This window comes from Cottoperca gobio, chromosome 23 (genome assembly GCF_900634415.1).
Source record: "Cottoperca gobio chromosome 23, fCotGob3.1, whole genome shotgun sequence".
Classification (NCBI taxonomy): domain Eukaryota; kingdom Metazoa; phylum Chordata; class Actinopteri; order Perciformes; family Bovichtidae; genus Cottoperca; species Cottoperca gobio.
In genome coordinates this window covers 8,840,396-8,866,145 of record NC_041377.1, presented here as the reverse complement: position 1 = coordinate 8,866,145, position 25,750 = coordinate 8,840,396, and the positions used below count along the sequence as shown (strand labels likewise).

Here is a 25,750-nt window from a genome sequence, read left to right as displayed (position 1 = left end):
TTACATGTGGTGCTGTATTCATGTGGTGTCGGAATAATCAACACATGTTAACGTGTTGTTTAAACGCTCGGAGCAATAAAATACATCTTCAGTGTAGCGTCCATGTTGTTTCCACGTTACAACTTAAAGCTCATGAACACATTAACACATTATTTTTCACATATCACATATGCCATTAAATTGTGAGGAGTTCCATATGAAATGCTTTTTTAACCATCAAAACAAGGAAATTGGTATGCTTTTAAAAAACATATTGTTTACAGTTGCACGTGAAATGAAATTTTATACAGAATTCCACAAAGGGTAATATGTTGCTAGATTAATTAAATTAAATTTGCATAATAATTGCATAAAGTTTGATGCAAGTTTGCCTCCCTTTTTGTCCTTTCCATAGCTTTTGAATGTCCTGATGCTTGTTAAAGTGTTTTACATAGTTTAACACAATAAGAATAAGTAATCCTGGCTCTTTATAATACATCTGCCTTTTAAAGAAACAACGTAAATCATCTACAATCACTGTATATCACTGCTACCACGTGGTTATCACATGGATTACCGTCATAGTCCTGTTTGAATATTACAATTCCCTCCAAGTTTCCCGCCGGACCGCTTATCTGCAGGGACTTCCTGTCCCACCCACATTCTCGTGTCGCTTCCGGGTGGCCACACAGACTTATCCAGTGAGCCGTCGTGATCTTAACGCTGTAAACAAAAGTTACTACACGGTTAAGCTTCTCCGACACGCTAAACGAAAAGACATGCATATCAAAACAGGTAAGTTTTCACAACTTTGTGACACATCTGACCGACATTCCTCACTTTCAGAGTCTGTTTTGTTGTCTTGCCGACGGTGTTAGCAACTTTGCTAGCGGTGTCGATAGCAGCCTGCTCGCCGCTTTTGAATGGGGGGTTACGAAACTTTGACTTCGGCTAACATGCTAGCTAGCTGTTAATTTCATGATATGGTTAAAAATAAAGCCATCTCCTTAACGACAGCTGTTCTTGTGGAGACATTGCTGAACTGGATTGACTGCTGTAACGGGGGATTAATTAAAACCGTCGAGTTTATATCGCAGCACCATGACGCTGCTAATTAAAGTTTGCTAACACCGGTGCTGCTCGTAGCTTGTGCTGGGCTGTTAGCTGCCAGCACCGCACACACGACTCATAGCATGTTGTTGTGTCCGGAGAGGCGCGTATAAAGCAGCCAAGTTACTCTATTCTGCTCGGTTAGCTTGATGTCACGGTGTTTTTTACGGCCCCCTGGATTAGTAAACTTCTCCAGTTTATTTGAAATGTGGCGCTTTGGAGCTGGTGCGCTGCTCAGGCCGGGACTGTCCGTTTCTTAATCGTATTTGTGACCCCACAAGTTACGTAACCCTACAAACCGCTTTTGAGTTTCACCCCGATTGTTCCCGAGAATGCTTTTTCAAATGCCATGTCTTTAAAATCAATGAGCAGTAATGTCCACGTCTGTTAAAGGAAAGTAGCTACGACTAATAAAAGTGAACCTTCCCGTCCTTTTCACGACATCAAGTCAAAGGCAGCTTGTGTGATATTGAGTTCAGTAAGAAGTGATGGGCTGCACTCGCTAGAGTAACGTTCTGCAACAAACGAGTATTTTCAGATTTGATCACTTTGATCAGCAGCCGTTTAGTATGATAAATACTAGTTAATTATAAATAACATCAGCTGTTGGCTTTCATAATGTCTTATGATTATTAACACTTAACATACTGCTGCTTCTGTCTGTGCTTTAAACTCATTCGGTAAACTATATTGGTTCACCGTTTCAACCCTACCTCAGAAGTCACGCGAGAATGTGTCATAGACTCCTGATGTTTGTTGGAAGCAGCCAAGTGCAAAGATCCTTTTCTGAACCAGACCCCAGAGAAAAGTCCTGTGGTGTTTGGATTATTTGTGTTCATCTCTGATAAATATTAAGAGCAGGACTTTACAGTTCAGTGTGCTTCATGAGTCTTAGTCTAAATGCTGCTGAGCCCAGTTGTGATGGTTTCACCAAAAACTGAAAAGGAGTTTACGTAATTGATTACTTAATGTTGTTCATGACTATGGGCGCTCATCTGAATATATATATATATATATATATATATATATATTATATATTATATTATATTATATATATAAATATATATATTTATTTATTTATTTATATTTATATATATAAATATATTATATATATAATATATATATTATATATATATATATATAATATATATATTTATTTATTATATATAATATATATATTTTATATATATATATATTTTATGTTGGTGTTAAAAAGCTTCAAATGTTAATTCTGTTCGTTATGTTGAAGAACTTGGCAGTAATCAGTGTTCTGTGTTTACACTGTTTGTTTTTAGGACTTATTTACATATTTATTGCCCAGTTTAAAACATTGATCATATTGTAATGCTTTTAATTACTGATTTTGAAGTTTAGAGTTTATAAAGTCTTAGAACATTATGATGTGTGTCGCAATACTATGAAATGCCCGCTCTAAGCACTCGTGAATATAATTGGTCTCCGTTTTCTTGTCGTACATTCATGCTCTTTTTTTAAGAATGGGCGAAAACAACGCATTTATATGGCATGCAAAAAATAATTTTAGCATAAAGTGGGCATCCATAGAACACATTTTCATCCTGATATCTGGAGGTGGGATGTCAAGGGACTCCTGGGAATGTGGCCATGGCTTCATACATTTCAAAAGTAACCCTCCAAACACTGCGTATTAGTTTATTCAGCACACATTTGACGGACATGTCATCATCTCTTTCAGGTACATGGGAAGCCAGCAACACCGTGTGTGAGTCAGATACTCTGTGTGATCCAGCAGTCCTCGTAGCAGCCACCACCTCAGAGCCACACATTCGCAACCGTCGCCTGTCTCCTGGCTCAGGCAACTGTGGTGGTGGTGGAGGTGGTGGAGGCTGCATCTCTGGAGGTGACCAACAGCCCCGGCAGCTGTCACCTGAAGGCGACCTGATCGGGCCCAGCCACGTGCACACCTTCAGCTTCCGCAGGGAAAAAGATCGCAAGCAGCACAAAGGCCGCAGCCTCCGCAGGGAAAGTCAGAAGGCGGTCAGCCGAGTGAGTGAGAGACCACCAAAGGTTAACCAGAAGGAGAGGTGGGTTGAGGACAGTCTGTCGCTGCTCAAGCCCCCACCTGCCTTCCCAGTGCAGGACAGCTCCGCCAAGCTGCAGCCTGCAGTCAGCTACGCTTCCAAGGTGAAGGCGGGAGCCGCCAGTGGAGGGCTGGAGGAGGACCGCCCTGCTATCGGTGTGCTGCTACAGAACCAGTGGGGTCTCAGTTTCATCAGCGAGGCGAGGCCGGCCAGAGAGGGCATCAGCCCGCGCCCCGCTGCCAGCGCCCTCCCTCTTCAGCCCACAGACGCCGAACACTCTACAGACCTACAGTTCGAGACAGTTCTCACAGTCCAGCCTCCTGAAGAAACGCCTGTTCCAGTCGCTACCTCCCCCCCCCACACGCCCAGAGGTGGACGAGAACAACGGGAAGCTGCTGCTTAGCTGTCGCCATCTAGTGGAAGCTTTGAACTATCACAGTAGAGGTGAGCGCTATGAGGAGCTAATTTATTCATTTTGAATTAGAAAATAGTAATTCAGTGCATTAATTCTATCCGTGGCTCTATTTGTCTCCTCAGAATGGAATGCTATCAGTAACAAACAGAAAAAAGGTACGTCGTCCCGACATTCATAACTTTTACATTCAAATTGCAGTATTAATATTATTATTTTACAGACCTTTCCTGTCACTATCTCAAATGTATTGTTTACGATGAGGCATCACACGTGAAACTATTTTTCTTTTTTCAAACTCCTCCCGTTGACCTTGTTTTGTTTTTCTGTTTTGCAGTTCAGAAAAAGGTTGTGTGGTACAAGGACACCGAGCAGCACCCGGCCTAGCTGTGTGAGAACCCAAAGCGTATATGAACACATGTACAACACACACCTACATGCACATTAAAACACGTAAAGATGGACAAATTTATGAGTCCCGTTCACACACACTGCACTCAGGATGATGTCTTCACGCAAAGCCACACTGAGACACTTTGGACTAACTCCTTTGAGAGCTTACAGCAATGGACTTTTTTAACGCCTTACAGAAAGCCTGCCTTAATTAATCAGACCTGTTTTCATTACCTCTCTTTACCATTTTTAGCTTGTGTGTGTAGAGCTGGTCTTTTTTAAAAACAATCTTTTTGAGGAGCTGTAACTTAATTTCCCCTTTTTGAAAGCTGCCGTTTTATCACCTTTCTGTCCTCTGTGAAGCGAGTGGTCAATCAAGCACTTTGTTAAGAATCTGTTGTGACCAATCCCTGTGTGCGAGAAACACCCACCAGAGTGATTAATCCCCCCCCTCCCTGTTACAGAAGAATGTCTTGTACCTGCTTGAGTTTTATGGTTCATGTATGCAGAGGACCCGTGTCTTCAGTTTACAGAGGGGTGTAAGTCGGGCACCGTAGAATTCACGTCACATCTTAATGCTGTGTCCCCTTTTTTTGTTTTTATTTGGGTCCCTGATCGGGTGAATGTTCCTCATGAATCCATACGGGATCTGACATGTTCAGTTTGTTGATTCTTTTTTTGTTTTTTTGAAAAGAAAATATATTGAAATAAAAACAATTACACTGGAGGAGGAAGAGGAATGTAAGTGAACAGTATTGCTTAATAAAAATGAATAAACTTGACAAGTTTGATTTTAGTCTTTTATTTACATTTTTATTTGACGTTCAGATTTATTGCTGTATGTTTTTATATTAGTGGAGTGAAGTAAACACGAGTGAACTAATGCAGGTTAGTTGGCAGTAAAACATAAAGTCTCTGGTCAATTAAACATTTGAGTTGAGTCCCTTCAGTGGAGTCCTAAAACAGATCTGCTGCAACAAGATGTTGCTCAGTCTCTCCATGTCACCTCCACTTCATCTGTTCTGTACCTAAAACAGGAGGAATGTTACTGGTGGGATAAAGAGCAAGTTGTCAATATTAATATATTGATCCGGTGTTTTAGCTGGCGAGACGTGTACCTTTGTGTAATCCACGAGTCTTCCAATTCCGTCACCTGACCAGACCGAAACATCTCCCAGCCGGCCTGAGCAATCATTGCTCCATTGTCGATGCAGAATCTGTGGCACAAAGTGCACGCGCTGTTATCTGGACTGAAGCTGGAACACAATGTTCTGACAGACTGAAGTCACAGACTATTTTAGGAACTCTACAGTGAGAGTGATGATGGAGGGCATACGGGAGACCACTCGCATACACTTTACTGCTAAATGTTTCCCACTGTACGTTAGACACGGTGTTAAACTTCTCTAAACTTAAACTTTACCTGGTCAGACTGTAAAAGATTCAAACAGCACTTACACCATCATGGGACACCCACCATGTGGAAGGGTGGGGTCGTTATAGTGTCTGTATTCAAAGACAGGGACCTTTAACTTATTGCTCATGGATGTAAATGTATACCGTTCATCTGTGGCGAACAGCTTGGCTCTTCTCTCCTTACACATCACCCCCATCATCTCCTGCAGACGCAGGTTACCTGCAGAGGAAACGAGAGGTAAGTTCTGTAAGGGAGGGAATGAATGCGAGGCTGTAATCCTTTCTAATTGGGACTATTTCCCTTATTTTAATTATGATCAAATAAAGTCATAGTGTGTTGATAAAACTGAAAACGAGTGTGTTTCCTGTAAGCATACGTGTCTGATGTACTTACAGCCGACGCCCCCCACGATGAGGACTTCTCCGGAGCCGCAGTGAGCCATGGCCCTCTCTGTGATCTCCACCAGCATGGCGAACACGGTCTCCTGCAGGGAGGGAGGCGTTAGTGTTGGGGAGGGGCAGCGCTACATTAACACACAAACTGAAAGTGATGGTTCTTAGTACCTGCAGGGAGAAACACAGGTCCTCTGCTGCACACTGACCAGAGCTCAGCATCTTATGAGAAGCTTCCTATGGAAGAAAAGAACCCTGTTAGGATCATGAACCAACAGAATGATGACGCAGCATCAACAGACAACTTTGGTTGTGGTCTGACTGCACACTCTTGTCCCACATCATCAACAGCGTTGTGCTTACCTTTCACAATAAAAGCCCTAAACATATACACTGCATCACTGCTTAGCAGAGAGCAGTTTGCTAAGAGGCAACTGAACAACATAGCTTTCAGTAGCTATCCCTAGGTATTATTATTATTATTATTATTATTATTATGTAGTGGAACAACTGGAGTAATGTTGACTGGATACTCCAGCAGGCAAAGAGCCCTGACGCAGGAGGCAAGGAAACATGCTTACTTAATAATACTATTCTGTGCTTTACTCTGCCTTTTATCATAGAACTACAATCAGGGTTTGTAGTTCTTTGGGATTCTTATGGTTGTTGACGGTAACGTTAGGCTGCTAGCAGTAGCCCTGTTGCTAACAATATATGAAGTAAACCGATCTGCTTGTTCATGTGAGAAAATAAGTCAACGTCTCTGTAGCGCAGTTTGTTGAGAAACAACACAGCATGTTGTGTGTTGTGTGTAGCTCTGAGTTAAAGGTGTTTGCTGCCACTGATTCTACACTGTGTCAGAAGACAGAGGACTAAATAAATAGCTTTTATTGTAGATCAATAGTTCCACAGAGCAAACTTCACCTCAATGTAGGATAGAATCCCAGAAAAGGAGACGTCCATTCCTTTGACTGTATAAGGCAGCTCCACAAACTGACTCCCTCTGACAAGAAGCAAAGCAGGAAGTCATTATTAGTAGAAACGCGAAGCACAAACAGTGAAGCTGCTCAGTGGCTCTCACTCACTTTTTGGCCATCTGCTCTATGTTGTAGCCTGGACTGGGGTCATTGGAGATCTGAGTGGAGAAACAGTTCAACACCAAGTGTTAAAACACACACACACACACACACACACACACACACACACACAGTAAAGGTGGATAGTTGCTCTAATGAAGACCATAATGGCGCCCACCTTTATAACTCTGGCGAACCTGTCCAGGCAGTTGCCAACTGCGATGTCGATGGTCTCCCCAAATATTCTGTACCGCCGCTCAGAGTATGCAATAACCTGCACAGGAAGAAACTACATTCATACCTCATGAACTTGTAACTCAGTGTATGTTGCAGCTCTGATGATTGACAGCTGATCATCAGGGCCAACACAGAAACAGACCTGTGTGTTCCCTCCGCTGACATAAAGCACTGTGGGGTTGTTGGCCTGCGTGATGAGTCGGCCCATCTCGATGTGTCCGATACAGTGGTTGACACCGAGGAGAGGCTTCCCCCAAAGCTGTGCGACTGTACGAGCCACCAGAGCCACCTGTCACCAGGGGGGCTCCCATACCAGGACCTGAAGCAGGGAAACAAGAGAAAGACATCCTGGTTCCAGATATCAGTAACATCGTATCTGGGTGACAATATATCAGGATGTAACATGTTCACCGGTAGTTCCACTGATATCTCAAACCTTTTAACTAATCCTGGTGAAAACACAATGTTACCAAATCTTATTGCACCACAAGATGAACCGTCGGGATGTTAACACACCTTTGGTGTACGCCACGCAGTCGACGTCTGCAGGCTTCAGCCCCGCTTCCTCCAGCGCCTCCTTCAGGACAGTCAGTACGACAGCACGGTGGTGCCTGGCGGTGTCGCTCGGCATGAACCCTGATGGGTAGAATAACATGTTGTCAACGTCACATGCAAGATCGTTAGACCTCACGTATACCGGTGGAGTGAAGGGGACATCATCTGACCTTGACCAGGAGGGGTGATGTAGGTCCGTCTGGGGTTTGACAGCACCTCACCATCTCTGATGATCCCGATACCGATCTTATTAGCACTGCCCTCAAATCCAATCACTACAGTCATGGCAGCTACACGGCAGAGGGGGGAAAGTGGGGGAGGGGAGAGAGACACAGGTAGGAGTGAGAGAGGAACAGAGAGGGAGCGGGTGCGCGAGAGGAAGTGAGAGATGGAGAGAGAGAAACAGGGAGGAGATAGAGAGAGGAGAGACAGAGGGGGAGGAGAGAGAGGAGAGACAGAGGAGAGACAAAGAGAGGGAGAGAGAGAGAGAGAGAGAGAGAGAGAGAGGGGGGGGGGAGGGAAAGAGGAGAGACAGAGAGAGACAGAGGAGAGACAGGAGAAGAGGAGAGAAGAGAGAGAGGGAGGAGAGAGAGAGAGAGAGAGAGAGAGCGCGAGAGAGGAGGGGGGGGCGGAAAGAGGCGCGCAGAGAGCGACCGAGAGGGAGAGAACCGTGAGAGGACAGAGAGCGCGAGAGAGGAGCGGACGGAGAGAGAGGGAGGGCGGAAGAGAGAGAAGAGAGCGAATGAGAGAGAGGGGCAGAGAGAAGGCGAGAGACAGAGAGAGAGGACCGGAGAGAGACAGTGAAGGCGAGAGAGGGAGGGAGGAGAGGAGACAGAGAGAGACAGAAGAGAGAGAGGGCGGAGAGAGGGAGAGAGGAGAGAGAAGACAGAGAGAGAGGGAGGGAGAGGGGGGAGAGAGAAGAGAGGGAGGAGGGGGGAGAGACAGAGAGACGCAAGTGAGAGAGAGAGGGGGGAGGGAGAGACGAGAGAGATGAGAGACGACGATGAGAGGAGAGAGAGAAGAAGAGGAGAGAGAGACGTGAGAGAGGGAGAGAGGACAGTTGAGCGAGGAAGTGAGAGCGGGGCGAGGGAGAGGGGAGAGAGACAGAGAGGGAGGGGGGAGAGCGAAGACAGAGAGGGAGGGGGGAGAGAGACAGAGAGGAGAGGAGGAGAGAGGGGGAGAGACAGAGAGAGACAGTGAGAGAGGGGAGGGAGGGGGGAGAGAGACAGAGAGGGAGGGGGGAGAGAGACAGAGAGGGAGGGGGGGAGAGAGACAGAGAGAGAGGGGGGAGAGACAGAGAGAGACAGTGAGAGAGGGAGGGAGGGGGGAGAGAGACAGAGAGGGAGGGGGAGAGAGAGACAGAGGGGGAGATAAATGAGTAATGCTGTTAGTGACAGTTGTGTAGTCTGAAGGCAGCCTTCTGTCCAGTGCTGCAGAAACATTGCAGATTTGAATCTTGACTGAATGTTCAGCAGTTTTTAAATGTTGTCGCTCTTTGACAGAAGGGAACCTGCAGTAAACAGCTCTCCGCCCTCAGACTGAAGACAGTGACACGAGCCCTTCAGAAGAAGCCCACAGGACACTTGTTAAGTGATGCCCTGTTGTTATTATGTTGTGTATCCTGTACACACACACACATATATCAGTCTGTCCGTCCTGGGGGGGGGGGGGGGGGGGAATCCTCCTCCGTCTCTCTCTGAGCTTTAGAACATTATTTACTTGTTGGTTTCCTTCTTATAGGGAGGTTTTGGTTGTGCGGTACGAGGGTGTGAGGACAGAGGGGGTCTATCTTGTAGTCTGTAAAGCACACGGTGTGATATTGATGCTGTATAAATACATCTGATTCTGATTTTAAATGAATATAAATAAATGCAACCACCTAAATGTTCCATTTAGTAAAGTGTCTTCCCATCAGACCCACTCACACCTTACAGGAGCTCTGATTGGCCGAAGGTCCTCTCAGCTCCATAAAATTAACATCACTGCTTCAATAATGTGTCTGAAAATTCAGTTATTAAAATATACTAATATTAAATATTAAAATATGTCTTGATTGAATTAATATTTTGGCTTTGATAGATGTATACAGTATTTCTGGTAAGAAGAGAATCTTAGCTTTACAATAATTATTTTGGTAAATCAAAATCAAGACAAATAATGAGTCAACAATGTGACTTATTTTAATCTAGTATCATTTAAGACAACTTCTAATTCAATCAGAACTTCAGTTTTCCACAAAGAAAGTAATTTTAGTCGCATGATGCATGTTCAACTGGATATTTAACCGACACTTTGCAACGTGTTGCTGAAAAGCATGAGAACATTAAACTATCAAAATGTAAAAGGTACTTTTAAATGTAAAACAATGCAACAATAAACAGATGCATTTGTCTCACGACACGTACAATGCCACATTATACGTTGTACACACACACACACACACACACACACACACACACTTAGCTCATCCTGCCCCACATAAAGAACCTGCACGAGTGCAGCAGTCTTCGTATCACTAACTTAACACTACATTAATATCAAAATAGATATACCTATCTTGTGGCTCCCCTTCAGTGGTTCACATTAATCTTATCTCTATGCTAACTTCTAAAATAATAATTGCACTGGCTGGGCTAACTGGTGATCGTCCTCCTGCAGCGTGAGGACCCAAACACTGTCAGCTGTTCCTGTCTGAGCCTCCACACAGAGCTTCATTAAAACCTGTTCTACTGCAGGCAGCATGGCGGGATAATGCACCATGTCATACAGCTGCAAGGGTCGTGCACTTGTGTCGATCATAAAATAAGACGCAGTAAAGATGTGTAGCTTATTCTGTTTTGTTTCTATCAGGCGGAAGTGTAGGCGTCACTCAGCACAGGCAGCACGTGGTCACAAGTCCGGGCTCTGAGTGTTTGAGAAGAAGAAGAAGAAGAAGAAAAAGAAGAAGCACTTTGTCTTTGTATCCTGTTGTGACAGTGCAAGTAAGATTATTTGCATGTTGGTTTTCCTGGAACGTGTAGCTGGTTGAATTAAAGCGCGTTTGCATTTTGCAAATGAATGTGATGATGTGTGGAGCCGCTTGTTCTCCTTCATCCTCGGGCCGGCTGCTCTTTGTCACAGAAGCTAGTGTTAGCATAGCCTCTAACGCGTGAGGGCGACAGTCTGTAGTAACTGGTGTTCTGTCTCCTACATGCAGGATTATTTAGCAGATTCTCAAACTCACATGTTGTGTTTGTGCTTCATGCTCCTGCACACAAAAAACAAAATGCATACACGTAGAACTCTTTTTAACACGAGGACACTAAAGTTTTACAATAATAAATAATACTGCTGCTGAAATTATTTGATGATATTCATTCATTTGAACACAGGAACACTTTGCACCAGTTCCACAAGCAGCCAAGTTAAACTACACACGTATATTGCAAATAAGTGTGATTATATTTAACGGCTGAAATGCAAAGTATGTTTGAGGTAATTCCATTCAGTGGGTCCAACCCAGAGTACTGACATGTTTAATATTTAACTGCTAATATACAGCACATTTCTCATTCTTGAAATGTTTAAATCTCATGTTTAAGTATCAACTTAAAGAATCCAACATCCGGGCTCCAGCAACCTCAGTCCTTAGTGCAGATTTTATGACGACTGAAAACCCCAAATATGTTGAAATGGAATTAATATAACGGAACTCTTTTCCTCAAACAATAATACCAGAAAATTGTTAGAATTAAATGTCTGACAAATCCCCAGAACCCAAAGTGATATCTTCAACTTGCTTGTTTTGTCTGACCAGCAGCACAACGATATAAAACGGGAAGCTGCAGATCCTTTGGCCTTGTGTGTGTTGCATATTGTTGTAGCATTTGACAGTTTGAGATGAACTCATCACTTGAATTTGCTTTTGTTTCTGTTTCTCCAGCGGCGCGTGTGCTACTGTGTGTGCCTGCTGTGTGTCTGCGAGGTGTGTTTGCAGTCAGAGCGAGTTTAAGTATGAAGAGAGGAAAGCCGGCAGACGAGGCAGCTGCAGACGGGGACAATGACACAGGCTCTGGTACTACAGCTGCACTAATGCACCGTTCTGTACACATTAAGAACACTTTGAAGTACATTGCCCTAACTGAAACATATGTGATCCTGTGTCTACCTCATAGCTTCTTCCAAGAAAACAAAGAAGGCGAAGGAACCAGAGGCCCCAGTAATGTACGACGATCCTCCTGACAAGATGACCGAGCAAAGATGGACGTGAGGCCAACATGAAGATCACCTCCTGGAACGTCGACGGCCTGAGGGCCTGGGTGAAGAAGAAGGGCCTGGATGTGAGTGTGCAATGAAGAAAAGCAAAATAAATGCTGTGTTAAGAGTTTTAATGGTTAACACTCGTGTTCTTCCTCCCAGTGGGTGCGTGAGGAGGCTCCAGATGTTGTGTGTCTGCAGGAGACAAAGTGTGCAGAGAAATCCCTCCCTGCTGACATCACCTCGATGACCGAGTACCCTCACAAGTACTGGGCCTCGTCCGATGAGAAGGAGGGTTACAGCGGTGTGGCCATGCTCTGCAAGACTGAACCCCTCAAAGTCACTTATGGCATCGGTGAGCGCTGTCTTCTAAAGACGTTAACTCTGTATAGCAGACCTCCGTCATTGTAGTTTTGAACCTACACTGGTGGTGTGAAATGGAAAATATACTGGTTTGTTTTTCCTTGATTTAGAACCAGGCTTTGTTGAACTAAGCTAACCGGCCGTAGCTTCACATTGAAGATTACTCAACGAATGAGCAAGAGAAGAATGTTAAGCTGCAGAGGGACTCGGCCTTGCTGAGTCTTATTTTCAGTGTAAACACAAACCTACACGACTATTAGACTGAACTTGTCTTTGCATCCTGGTGAAATAAAACTGAACGTCCTCTGCTGTTCCTCCAGGTAAAGAAGAGCATGACAAGGAGGGCCGCGTCATCACTGCCGAGTTCCCCAACTTCTTCCTGGTGACCACCTATGTGCCGAACTCCGGCAGAGGCCTTGTGCGCCTGGATTACCGCAAAACCTGGGACGTGGACTTCCGTGCGTACCTGAGCGAGCTGGACATGCAGAAGCCCCTGGTGCTGTGTGGCGACCTTAATGTCGCACACCAGGAGATCGACCTGAAGAACCCCAAAGGAAACAAGAAAAACGCCGGCTTCACTCCCGAGGAGCGCGAAGGCTTCACCCAACTGCTAGAGTCCGGCTTCACCGACAGCTTCCGCGAGCTCTACCCCGAGCAGGCCAACGCCTACACCTTCTGGACCTACATGATGAACTCCCGCGGAAAGAACGTGGGCTGGAGGCTCGACTACTTTGTGCTGTCGTCCAGTCTGCTGCCGGGCCTGGTCGACAACAAGATCCGCAACAAGGCCTTGGGAAGCGACCACTGCCCCATCACTCTGCACATAGCTGTGTAACACCATCATGTGTGTTGGAGTGAACTCACTCTTCAGTAGGCTCAGCAGGAGCTTAGATGTCTAGTACTTTTTACTTTTTCACATGAAACCTTCATACAATGACTCCACAGCACATTTCATAATGCCCAGTCATCGTCCTCATGCAACAGTAGTGTGTCAGTAAGCCCAGTGATGTTCACCTCGTCTCAGCTATTCTCTAAAGAAGCATTTCCACTGCATGGTGCGGCTCTATTGTACTCTTTATTTTGGTTTTCCACTCGGGATAGTGACTTTCTTTGAGTGATACTAATTGGTGACATAAAAACAGTGGTCAGAGAAGTCATCACCAGACATCCTGCACAAACCAAACGGCCATCAATCACATTTTCTTTTTTACTGAACCCAGATTTAAAACAAGGAAGCTGGCAAAACTACGCCGTACTCCACACCTTCCAATGGAGTTGGTAATATCCGGTGGAAAACAAAGTTGTGTAAGTGGAGCGGGACCAGGCGGTGGAGCCGCAACCTGTACTACTGACCGGAGACGAGTCTGCACTATGTTTGTGTTACTCTGAAATCTTGTTCTAGCACAAAAATGTTTAAAGCTTCTTTTCCAAAGCAGTGTTAAATGTTCTGTTGTAAAACATGCCCACAATAAAGATTGGATTTATGTAAAAACCTTTTTCTGTTCATTATTTGAAGACCGAGTCAACATCATTTGAGAAGACACACATTCCTCGGCTCTGTACTTTAATCCTAACAACCAGGAAAACATTCAACGTGAACCTGATGCAGTTCAGTGCAATTGCATGCAAAATAAAGTCCCAATAATCCAGCTAGTTGCTTTTGTCCCACTCTAACATCATTTATACGATTTACACGTCAGATCAGTAAAGTCTTGACTATTTTAACTTCATGCTATGTGTTCGTTGATGCATTTTGAGATTATACGACTGCCTGAATCCCTTCCCACATTCCACACAGACGTACGGTTTTTCCCCTGAATGTGTCCGCTGGTGTCTCTTCAGCCGGTTGGCACTGAGGAAGCTCTTGTCACAATCTGTGCACGAGTACGGCCGGACTCCGGTGTGGTAGCGCAGGTGGATGGTGAGGTAGCAAGACTGAGTGAACTTCTTGCCACAGTGGGGGCACTGGAAGGGCTTGTGGCCCGTGTGGAAACGCTCGTGCTTTAGCAGCTCAGCGTGGGAAAAGAAGCCCTTCCCACAGTCGGAGCAGAGGAACGGCCTCTCGCCTGAATGAGTCAGCTCGTGTCTGATCAAAGTCGCCTTGTAGACAAAACTCTTGTCGCACTGCGAGCAGCTGAAGACGTTTTCCCTGGTGTGGCAGCGCTCGTGCTTCTTCATGTTGCGCTCCCTCTTGAAGCTTTTACCACAGAAGGAACACATGAAGGGCATTTCCTCTGAGTGGATCTTCATGTGGCTCAACAAGCCCCCCTTGTAGAGGAATCCCTTGCCGCACTGCGTACATATGTGCGGCCGCTCCTTTTGATGGATGCGTTGATGTGCAGTGAGAGCTGCCCGGTAGGCGAAGCTCTTTCCACAGTTGCAGGTGTGCACTCTTTCCTCTTGGTGAGTCTGGAGGTGCCGGTTGAGGTAGCTGGCACAGCTGAAGCCCAGGTCACAGCGAGGGCATTTGTAAGAGCGCTCCACCTTGATGGCCTCCTCGCCGTGCGTCTTCAGGTGTCTCACCAGTGCAGACTTCCAGGCGAACGCCCGGCCACACTCCGAACACAGGTACTCTCCGTTCTCCATGTGGGTGCTCTTGTGCTCCCTCTGAGCCACCAGGGACTTGAAGACCTCCCCGCATATCAGGCACTCGTACTTGCGCCCGGACTTGTGCGTCTGCTTGTGCCTCTCCAGGGACTGTTTGAAGGAGAAGCGGCGTCCGCACTGAGAACACAGGAAGGGCTGCTCGCCTGTGTGGATGCGCTGGTGGGCTTTAAGCAACGATTGGAACTTGAAGCTCTTCTCACAGTCTGGACAACTAAAACGTCCCTCTTCATCTGTGAGGGGCTGAAAGCACAGCTCGTCTTCCTCAGCCTCCACAAAGTGGACCTTGTCAATGTGCTGCTGGACCTCTGCTTCTTCTGAGTGGTGGAAGGAGCACTCAGGACAGGGGACGTCGGCTGCAGAACCTTCTGGAAGAACAGCGTAATTAGACACGGGAGACAATACAATTGTGCTAAGAAATACTTTTTAATTACTTGTATTTTGGACTTTGATGTTTGTAAGTGGCATCAAAAACTGTTGGACATTTTGCTGGGGAAAAAACTGCATGTTCTGTAATGCATCTAAAATAAAACAATAACGCATCTCAAAGCATTTAAGGTTGTAAAAATTGAAGAAAAACAACTTCTTACTATCTTGATGCTAACGATTTCATAGACAGGTTACAGGTTAATTGCATGCAAGGAAAATATTCATCTTTTATTTCAAGCACTTTCGCTGTAGTTCTGGATACATTAGTGATCATTACTTCATTTCTGGTCCGCTCATTTAAAAGTTAAAAGAATTTCAGCTGCTTTGATCTTTTAATGTAATGAGGTGTTTTAAGTTCTCTTCACTCTATTTATGTATTTGTGGTGAGAAAGATCCAAAACTTTAAGTGAACTCACTCTCATCACCGTCCTTGGATGAGACCATGGGCGACCCGTAAGAGTGCTCTGCACTGTGGAAGAGGAAGGAGAAATACACATGAGACGCTTCATCTGCCACCATATACTAAACTTTACATAATATATTACATTATACAGGTACATCTCAATAAATTAGAATATCGTGAAAAGGTTCTATATTGTAGACTCAAGGTGTCACATTCTAATCAGCTAATTAACTGAAAACACCGGCAAAGGTTTCCTGAGCCTTTGAATGGTCTCAATCTGGTTCAGCAGGCTTCACAATCGTGGGGAAGACTGCTGACTTGACAGTTGTCCAGAAGACAGTCATTGACACTCTCCACAAGGAGGGGAAGCCTCAAAAGGTCATTGCTAAAGAAGCTGGCTGTTCCCAGAGTGCTGTATCCAAACATATCCATAGACAGTTGAATGAAAGGAAAAAGTGTGTTCGGAAAAGGTGCGCAAGCAACAGGGATAATACCCTTCCAGGGATGAATCCCTGTAATATATGAGTTTCACTTTTTGAATTGAATTAGTGAAAATAAACAAACTTTTCCACGATATTCTAATTTATTGAGATGTACCTGTATTTACTAAACAGAACTGAAGGAAACCGTGAGGACAGATGTTTACCAATTGAAAGGCTTCAGCTCTCGGGGCTTGGCCTTACTGATCTCCGTCCTTCTTTTAGTGGCCATGTGCTTCTGTAAATTTATCACCTGGATCTTCATGGTTGGTTTGCGTTTACGCTCACTTGTGCGGACCTTCACCAGGGAAATGACTTGACTGTCCATTACAGGGACCGTGCCTCCAGACTCAGAGGTGAGACGCTCACCTCTCTGAACCTCTGCATTCCCAGGATCATCAGGATCATCAGGATCATCCGTCTGCAGCTGGCCGTCTGGTGCAGCAGGAGTCTCGCTGACATGTTCCTCCCCTGACACCTCCTCGTGGCCTTCGGTAGGCTTGTGATCATCAGTGTGAGTTTTTAGGTGCCTCGCAAGTGCCAGCTCCCAGTTAAATGTCTTGTTGCACTGATGACACGTGTAAACGCCGTCTTCCATGTGTGTTTGCTTGTGCTCTGTGCGGGCTGACAAGGAGTGGAAGGTCTCCCGGCAGATAACGCAGTTGTACTTGCGTCCAGTTTTGTGCGTATGTCTGTGCCTGTCGAGCGACTGCCTGAAAGAGAAGCAGCGCCCACAGTCATTGCACCGGTGGGGGCGTTCGCCGGTGTGGATGACCCTGTGGGCGATTAGCGAAGAAGCAAACTTAAATTTCTTCTCGCAGTCCGGGCAGTCATGAAGTCCAGCAGAGACTTTCTGTTGGGAGTCGTTGTTGTTAACCTCTGGATGGATGATGTTTGCCAAACCACTTGCTTCTTTATCTTGTGCGGCGTCTTCCTCTGCTTCACCCACTTCTTCTTCCGTGGTCATCTCTTCAGGAAGCACTACCAGCAAATCAGTGTCGGGTCCTTCAAAGCAGTTTTCTCCCATCACCACCTTGATGTCGTCGCTTGTGTCTAATTCAACCTCTGCGTAATCTGTCACTGTGATTATTTCAACGGATACGTCATCCACGAATGATACAGTGTGTGCGTCATCACTGAGGCCTTGCAGTGGATCCGATTGGTTGGGTTGTTCTGTAGGTTTTGCCGCTCTGCTGGGGGGAGCTGCAGAGAGGGAGGACAGGATGCTGTCACCCATGCTGGAAGGTGGAACTGCACAGAAAAGGACAAGAATGGCACAAAAGTTATCGTCATAGAGCTTTGTAAGTGAAATACGGAAGATGTTGTTATGGGAAGGGACTTACCATGCTGCTCCAAATGCCCAAGCTGTCTGTGGTGCTGGAGCAAATACTTTAGGTCTGTTGGCTCAGAGACTGAACGCACACAATCCTCCAACACGGAGCCTTCAGCTCCGAGCCAGGAAACAGTCTGTGGGAAATAAAGGAAAACACATCACACCAAATCCAATACAATCAAAAGATTACTCCTTCAAAAGTAGAATACCAAGACATCGGGTTTGTAGATTAAAGGGTTAGTTTGGATGTTGTATGAGGTACTTATCCATAGTCAGTGTATACAGTAGATGGCATTGGCACACCCCCAGCAGGGCAGCAGCAAAATGTATTATAGACACCTAAAAGAAAGGCCCACCTGAAAAAATCAAAATCACTTTGACTGTACGTTCTATTTAGAATATTTTAACCTGTTTTCCTCGCTGAGAGACGGCCATACAGTCTATGTTTCCAACAAGGAACTCAAGCCTTTATCTATGCTCACTATAAAGCCACCAGTCTCCATTGAAAAAAACATTTTACCTCGCAGAACATGGAGTGGCTGGTCGACCGCTCGATCGGTTAGTTTGTTTGGATTCAACAAAGTCGTAACAATGACACAAAAAAAACGAATTGATCGAGTCAGCGGTCGAACAGCAACTCCATGCTCTGCGAGGTAAAATTACTTGGGGGGCTTTGGAGAGAGCACAGCAACGCAAAGCGGTGAAAAATTCTAAATATAGCGTGCACTTTTTTTCTCCAAATACTGTTCAATGTGTGTTTTATTTTTAATTATAGCGTAGAATTATAGAGTAGCACTGCACCTCCTTTAGACGACACTCGCAGTTTAAGACAGTTATGGTTAAAAGTGTTCATTATGTAGCATATGAACTTGATCATGTAGCCCAGGGGTGGCCAACCCGCGGCTCTCGAGCCCAGTGTCATGCGGCTCTTCAGTTCATATCGAATTTTATTTGTGAGTGTGTGTATGTGTGCTGTCAGTATGAGAGCATGACAGTGCGTCTATTTTGATGTGGCCCAAGAGCCAATCACAAAAATGCCTGCGATGCAGTGAACCAATCACCTTCGAGGGGGGGAAAAACCTATTGTAGAGTAAACACTACCTGACCATCTGAGTTCGATCCTAAAATGGCAGGGAAAAAATGCCCAGCTAAGCGAAAATATGAAGTTCATATTCATATAAAAATGCTGCCTCACCTAGTGCAAAGTGTATTTGCGTTTGTTAACAAACTGAAACTGTTTTAAACTCTTCTTCAAAAGGGAGAATTAGCGCATTTTCCCTCTACTAAAAGCAAGCGGACAAGCCGAAATGCAACATTGGTTGAAACACTGCACGAAAACTTTGCGACCCGGTTCCATGATCTACAGCTGAAAAGGTCACAGATTACGCTCCTCTTCGACCTTTTTAATGCTGAGACGGACTGTTTGAAAGCCCCGCTAGTCCATACCTGTCAACATTGGAATTTCAAAATAAGGGAATTATTTTGCCGGACTCCGCTCGGCTCTCCAACAGCTCTCAGCCACCAATGTAAACGTAAACACATATATACATTCAGGAAATACATGTTTATTTAAAGTATGTATTACTTGTACAGACATGTTTATAAGATGTATGTCTTTTATTTATTAGTTATTATCATCAATTTATTTGATGATGGATGAGTTGTGTGGCTTTTGTTTGCCACGACGAGGACTTCCTTGCGATGACAGAGTCGGGAAACATGTCCGCTACACTGCGACTGAAATCATCGCAGAAGCTGAAGGCGACATTATTTTTGGCGCAAAGCATCGACATCTTTCCCTCAGCTTTGGTCACTTGGTCTGCCTCCGACACAGTTCTTGTCACACATGAAGTCATTGACAGTGTGTGTGTTTGTGCCTCTTGGCGTGCTTGGACGATTTTTCTTGCTGGCGAACATCGCTTATTCCGCCGTGTGCGATGCTAACATCTGAATGGCACACTTTACAAAAAGCACGAGTTTGCTCGTTTGTTCAAGGCAAGGAATGTCAGAAGTCCCACTAATTTAAAGAAGCAACATGTATAGGAAGATAAAAAAAGTTTTCACTTTTTTGTGTGTGAGAGTGCACACAATGTTCATTGTTGATAATAACTGGCCTCTGAATACTTGTAGGAGAGGTTTAATTCAATTTCTGTCAATATTATGGTGTGTGACATTTATAATAAATCTGTCTGAGCAGAGCTATGTGTGTCTGTCTGTGTGAGGGTGTGTGTGTCTTTGGGAGGGAGGGTCTTTGAGTGTGTGTAAAGTTTTAGATTTTCATTTTGTCTGTGAGAGAGAGAGGGGAGGAAGAGAGTGAGGGAGCACAGAGAAAGGCTGAGAACAAAAGAGAGAAGGGGGGGGGGGGTGGGGTGCGCATCTGTGACTGTGTGTATGATGTGGCTCTTTGCAGTAACATAGTAACATTTTTGGCTCTTAACCTCTGACTGGTTGGCCACCCCTGATGTAGCCATTACTGCTATATGATGTGTACGTACAGTTAAAGTTGTTCTTTGATGGTGACATACAGTTAACTTTTGTTATCATAATGACCCTTCTCACCTGCTCAAGGTCAGGAACTGGCAACAGCTGAGCCAGCCGACAGAGGAACTCTGAAAACAGCATCTGCAGATCACTGTCGTACTGAGGTCCAAACTCAGCCGGGAAGACGTCCTTTGAAAGACAAAGAGACCGTTTCACTGCAGTGCAAATACAAAACTAAATCTTTGCTTTTTACGTTTTGCCTTTTTTTATTATTAGGGAGGCACAATAGGGATTACCTGTGTCTCATGTCTGATGTGTTATCATTTCACCTTTTTATATTTTAAAAGAAACTTCATAACCTGTAGTTTATGCACACTTGAGGGTAAGAAAAGCTAAGATGTAGTGACACATGATTAAATGTAACATCACTATTGTTAACAACAAAAACAATCTTCAAATTATCATTTATTTTCCTTTTGAAACTGAAAACATCCACACGGGCCTCATGTTGGACGCTTCAGTCAGCGTGTTCTAAGTGATCTAAGTGTTCTAAGTGTTCTAAGTGATCTAAGAGTTCTAAGAGTTCTAAGTGTTATAAGTGTTATAAGTGATCTAAGAGTTCTAAGAGTTATAAGTGTTATAAGTGTTATAAGTGATCTAAGAGTTCTAAGAGTTCTAAGTGTTATAAGTGTTATAAGTGATCTAAGAGTTCTAAGAGTTATAAGTGTTATAAGTGTTATAAGTGATCTAAGAGTTCTAAGAGTTATAAGTGTTATAAGTGTTATAAGAGTTATAAGAGTTATAAGTGTTCTAAGTGTTCTAAGAGTTCTAAGTGTTATAAGAGTTATAAGTATTATAAGAGTTCTAAGTGTTCTAAGAGTTCTAAGAGTTCTAAGTGTTATAAGAGTTATAAGTGTTATAAGAGTTATAAGTGTTATAAGAGTTATAAGAGTTATAAGTGTTATAAGAGTTATAAGTGTTATAAGAGTTCTAAGTGTTCTAAGAGTTCTAAGAGTTCTAAGTGTTATAAGAGTTCTAAGTGTTCTAAGAGTTCTAAGAGTTCTAAGTGTTATAAGAGTTATAAGTGTTATAAGAGTTATAAGAGTTATAAGTGTTATAAGAGTTATAAGAGTTATAAGTGTTATAAGAGTTATAAGGCCCTGTCACACATATCCGTATGACAGAAATGTATCCCGGAACATACGAAATATCGGCAATAGGTTGATATAAATTAAGGGTATGTTATGATCGTTTGAAGGACGCAGACGTTACGCCGAACACGCCAGACATACACAGTTCCGTATGGCAGAAACATATGCCGGCGTATATGAAAATTAGCTCAAAATTTGTCAGAGTCCAAATACGTCCAACTTTTCAACAGCGGTGTTGTAGCTGACGTATACATAACGAATACATAACAAATTATTATACGCATGTCAAACATTGATAGCGTATCACTTACCTATTTAAAACGTATCAGAGCGTCTGGCCAACGAAGTTGCAAAAGTGCCATCTGGTTCACGTCATGCTGATGCTGGAGAACGGCTAAAATGCTGAACACTAGCTGTACTGTAGAAACACTGTTTAATAAGTTACTCCGTCGTCAGGCATAATCTTAACATAGGGTAGGAATAGGGTATCCACTTGTTATCAATACATTGGCTGTAGGATTCACCGTCAGCCAACGTAGCCTATATCTAACGTACCTCTAACGTAGTCACGTAGGTATTCACGTAGGTATTCACGTACTATATTTACGTAGGTAAATATTCAACTACGTATTCCGTATTCACGTATGTCTAACGTAACGTCTGCATATCTTATGAAGCACACGTCGGTTATGTCCGGTCATTTTGAACATGCTCAAAACATCAGTGTTCAACAACGCACCCCAGCGTAACACCGCCTGCTCTTAATGAATACTACTTATACCTTACCTTATATCTACGTAAACCAGCGTGTTGCCGATATTTTGTATACGCCATATCTTTGTATACGTTATGCATTCGTTTGGCATTCATCTGATACATTTTGTATTAGGAAGTGATGCGCTATCAATAGGTTAGACATGCGTATCTGTATATGTTCACTTTTCCGATCCGATGAAAAGTTGGACGTATTTGGACTCTGACAAATTTTCGTATGCGCCGGCATACGTTTCTGTCATACGGAACTGTGTGACAGGGCCTATAAGAGTTCTAAGTGTTCTAAGAGTTCTAAGTGTTCTACATGTTCTAAGTGTTATAAGAGTTCTAAGAGTTCTACGTGTTCTAAGTGTTCTAAGAGTTCTAAGTGTTCTAAGTGTTCCAAGAGTTCTAAGAGTTCTAAGTGTTCTAAGTGTTCTAAGAGTTATAAGAGTTACAAGAGTTCTAAGTGTTCTAAGTGTTCCAAGAGTTCTAAGAGTTCTAAGTGTTCTAAGAGTTCTAAGTGTTCTAAGAGTTATAAGAGTTACAAGAGTTCTAAGTGTTCTAAGAGTTCTAAGTGTTCTAAGAGTTATAAGAGTTACAAGAGTTCTAAGTGTTCTAAGAGTTATAAGTGTTCTAAGAGTTCTAAGAGTTCTAAGTGTTCTAAGAGTTATAAGAGTTATAAGTGATCTAAGAGTTATAAGTGATCTAAGAGTTCTAAGAGTTCTAAGTGTTCTAAGAGTTCTAAGTGATCTAAGAGTTATAAGTGATCTAAGAGTTCTAAGAGTTCTAAGAGTTCTAAGAGTTATAAGTGATCTAAGAGTTCTAAGTGTTCTAAGAGTTCTAAGTGATCTAAGAGTTCTAAGTGATCTAAGAGTTATAAGAGTTATAAGAGTTATAAGTGTTATAAGTGATCTAAGAGTTATAAGAGTTATAAGTGATCTAAGAGTTCTAAGTGTTCTAAGAGTTCTAAGTGATCTAAGAGTTCTAAGTGATCTAAGAGTTATAAGAGTTATAAGAGTTATAAGTGTTCTAAGTGATCTAAGAGTTATAAGAGTTATAAGAGTTATAAGTGTTATAAGTGATCTAAGAGTTCTAAGAGTTATAAGAGTTATAAGTGTTCTAAGTGATCTAAGAGTTATAAGAGTTATAAGAGTTATAAGTGATCTAAGAGTTCTAAGTGTTCTACGTGTTCTAAGTGATCTAAGAGTTCTAAGTGATCTAAGAGTTCTAAGTGTTCTACGTGTTCTAAGTGATCTAAGAGTTATACGTTTTCTAAGAATTCTAACACTTATAAGAGTAATAAGAGTTCTAAGTGTTCTAAGTGTTCTAAGAGTTATAAGTGTTATAAGAGTTATAAGAGGTATAAGTGTTCTACGTGTTCTAAGAGTTCTAAGAGTTCTAAGTGTTATAACCCTTATAAGTGTTATAAGTGTTATAAGTGTAAGTGATTTGGCCTCACCGAGAAAAAGTCTCGTCTCTCTTCAGGATCTTTGAGCAGATTCTGGATCAACTCAAGAAAGTGAAGCACAACTTCCTCCTCTTGTGATTCTTTCACCTACAACATGGGAAAAACAATTACACACTTCCAACATATGCTTACAATACTTGGTCTAAGAGGCTAAAATGTTACAAAAATGATTCAAAAGTAACTGATCTAGACTGTAGACACTTCGCATGTACCAGAGTGGGGAGTCGTGGTTTAATCTGGTCCAGATGGGACAGAATGAAGTCAGGTTCCATAAACTGTTCACTTCGGCACAACTCAAGAATATACTGATGAGGAGAAAACAAACAAACAATACTTATGTGTTCACAACACAGTTCACACATCATTAGCAGTCTATAAACTAGCTATATAATATAGCTAAACTAACTGTAAATCAACAGCTCAATCTTGAAGAAATATTACATTAGCTATGAAAGGCTTGTGTCCTCCACTGGTACCCACCCTGGCTCTTAATCCCAGGTTCAGCTGCGTCCTGTGCTTGTACATTAGCAGCTCTGGGACCATGTCCATCACCAAAGAGACAAACTCTGCCACTTTCCAGTAGTTCATGACATCTTGTTTCTTCACTACATGCCACATGGAGGCTGCCATAAGCTGGAAAGGTGGGACGAGGAGGCGCAGCGACACTTGAGGTAAGAGTTCACCTGAAAAACAGGAAAGTACTCAGACTGAAAGTGAATGTAGCTGACCTATCTGTCCCATGTACCTAATTCAACTAGGCTGGTAAGTAATCTGTCAACAAAGCAAAATCACGTGTCTCGTTGTCAAGGTAATGATCAGAAACATTGGACTGTACAAAGATATGACGTCAGACTGGGGCTGTTATTTACAGTTAATCCTGAAGTCAGTCTGGGGTTAATTAGGTGCAATTTAACTACACAATAAAATGATGATTCACAACATATAAAACCCCCGCGGATATTAGGACAGTGCATGTTAAGATGCTATGTTGTCCAGCCCTCCCGTGCTTTTGTTTATTATCTGATTGTTACAGGAACAGCGATGTGTTTTGAATGCAACCTTACTAGAAACACGCAGTGCATGTTCAATAAAGACAGTGTTGCTCAAACACAGTAAACTATAGTTTTGCCAAGTGTTTATAGTCAGCACTTAAAAACTTACTTGCAATAAAACTGCAGCACTCATATTCAGACAATATGCATGCAATATGATTTGCGACGCATAATAAAAACAAGTGAAGGTAACGTTACTATCAGAAGAGAAGTCAATATGCTAGTTTACTAAGCTAACCTGACGAGAGTAAAAACACTGATAAAAGTAAACGTTATCTGAACTATCACCAACTCCAACTGTTCCCACGAAATGTATTTTAATCACTGTTGCTTTTTAGGCAAGCAAACCTTTGGAAGCGGCCGTGAAGGCACTTGAGTCCATCTTCTCACACCGGCGTTGAAGAGTTGCTGCTGCTAGCTGCTGTTAGCCAGGTAGCTAGCTGCACAGCCACAGCTGGCTAGTTTTAGAAGTAACTGAATGACAAAGATGGGATTAAAGTAGCTTTCCCACTGAAACTACAAAACCTTTATGTGAATAAGAGAGGCACGACAATTAAACTAGTAAATACTCAAAATAAGCAGTTCCGTGGAGGAATGCATTTGTTGTCAGGCCTCTTCTTCTTCATTTTAAATTTTTCAGGTGACATTTTTGTTGTTGTTGTTGTTACCGCCACCTGGTGGAGAGTCTTCGCCCTGTACTCTCCACCCAAAAAACAAGAAAGGACCTCACTCTCCTGTCTTTACTGCATACTTACAGCATAATTTCAAAATAAGGGAATTTTTTTGGCGGACTCCGCCCATATTTTAACAGCTCTCAGCCCCCCAGCCCCAACCCATATAATGTAAATGTAAACACATAAGGGACGGGTAGGCTATAGGAAATACATGTTTATGTAAAGTATGTATTGCTTGTAGCCTACAGACATGTTTAAACAATGTATGTATTGTATTTATTAGTTATTATCATCAATTTATTTGATGATGGATGAGTTGTGTGGCTTTTGTTTGCCACGACGAGGACTTCCTTGCGATGTCAGAGTCGGGAAACATGTCCGCTACTGAAATCATCGCAGAAGCTGAAGGCTACATTATTTTTGGCGCAAAGCATTGACATCTTTACCTCAGCTTTGGTCACTTGGTCTACCTCCGAAACAGTTCTTGTCACACATGAAGTCATTGACAGTGTGTGTGTTTGTGCCTCTTGGGCGTGCTTGTGCTTGGAGGATTTTTCATGCTGATGACATCGACAGTGTGCAAAGCTAAAATCTGAATGGCACACTTTACTAAAAGCATGAAATTGCCCGACTCTGCTTTTTATTAAATAAGGGAAGAGTCTCCTCCCATTTGTCTAGTTACTTGCATAC

General features: G+C 43.2%; 4 protein-coding genes across 5 annotated transcripts; 2 read left to right on the top strand and 2 right to left on the bottom strand.

Annotated features, from left to right (window-relative positions):
• The first annotated feature begins 621 nt into the window (after nt 1-621).
• Nucleotides 622-4,745, top strand: LOC115028139 (uncharacterized). Its single transcript, XM_029461601.1, has 4 exons — nt 622-774; nt 2,804-3,593; nt 3,687-3,719; nt 3,899-4,745. The coding sequence occupies exons 1-2, from the start codon at nt 759-761 to the stop codon at nt 3,550-3,552; spliced, it is 765 nt and encodes a 254-aa protein (XP_029317461.1). The 5' UTR covers nt 622-758; the 3' UTR covers nt 3,553-3,593; nt 3,687-3,719; nt 3,899-4,745.
• On the bottom strand, nt 4,741-10,333 carry osgep (O-sialoglycoprotein endopeptidase). Its single transcript, XM_029461598.1, is given in 13 exon segments — nt 4,741-4,982; nt 5,073-5,171; nt 5,515-5,590; nt 5,765-5,855; nt 5,935-6,000; nt 6,688-6,766; nt 6,849-6,898; nt 7,018-7,113; nt 7,219-7,365; nt 7,367-7,395; nt 7,593-7,712; nt 7,802-7,921; nt 10,184-10,333. Coding segments are annotated over 12 exon segments (1,008 nt in total). The 5' UTR covers nt 7,917-7,921; nt 10,184-10,333; the 3' UTR covers nt 4,741-4,942.
• Nucleotides 10,334-10,435: 102 nt separating this feature from the next.
• apex1 (APEX nuclease (multifunctional DNA repair enzyme) 1) lies at nt 10,436-13,722 on the top strand. The gene is given in 6 exon segments (XM_029461599.1): nt 10,436-10,612; nt 11,554-11,685; nt 11,786-11,862; nt 11,864-11,950; nt 12,030-12,222; nt 12,551-13,722. Coding segments are annotated over 5 exon segments (933 nt in total). The 5' UTR covers nt 10,436-10,612; nt 11,554-11,624; the 3' UTR covers nt 13,066-13,722.
• On the bottom strand, nt 13,448-25,051 carry LOC115028136 (zinc finger protein 11-like). 2 transcript variants are annotated; one of them, XM_029461596.1, is made up of 9 exons: nt 24,735-25,051; nt 23,815-24,017; nt 23,547-23,639; nt 23,326-23,421; nt 20,038-20,148; nt 17,489-17,612; nt 16,313-17,396; nt 15,680-15,732; nt 13,448-15,202 (listed from the first exon to the last, which is right to left on the bottom strand). In XM_029461596.1, the coding sequence occupies exons 1-9, from the start codon at nt 24,766-24,768 to the stop codon at nt 13,947-13,949; spliced, it is 3,054 nt and encodes a 1,017-aa protein (XP_029317456.1). In that variant the 5' UTR covers nt 24,769-25,051; the 3' UTR covers nt 13,448-13,946. The 2 variants fall into 2 exon arrangements, with proteins under 2 accessions (XP_029317456.1, XP_029317457.1); XM_029461597.1 differs by having other exon boundaries at nt 13,448-15,199.
• Between the last annotated feature and the right edge of the window lie 699 nt (nt 25,052-25,750).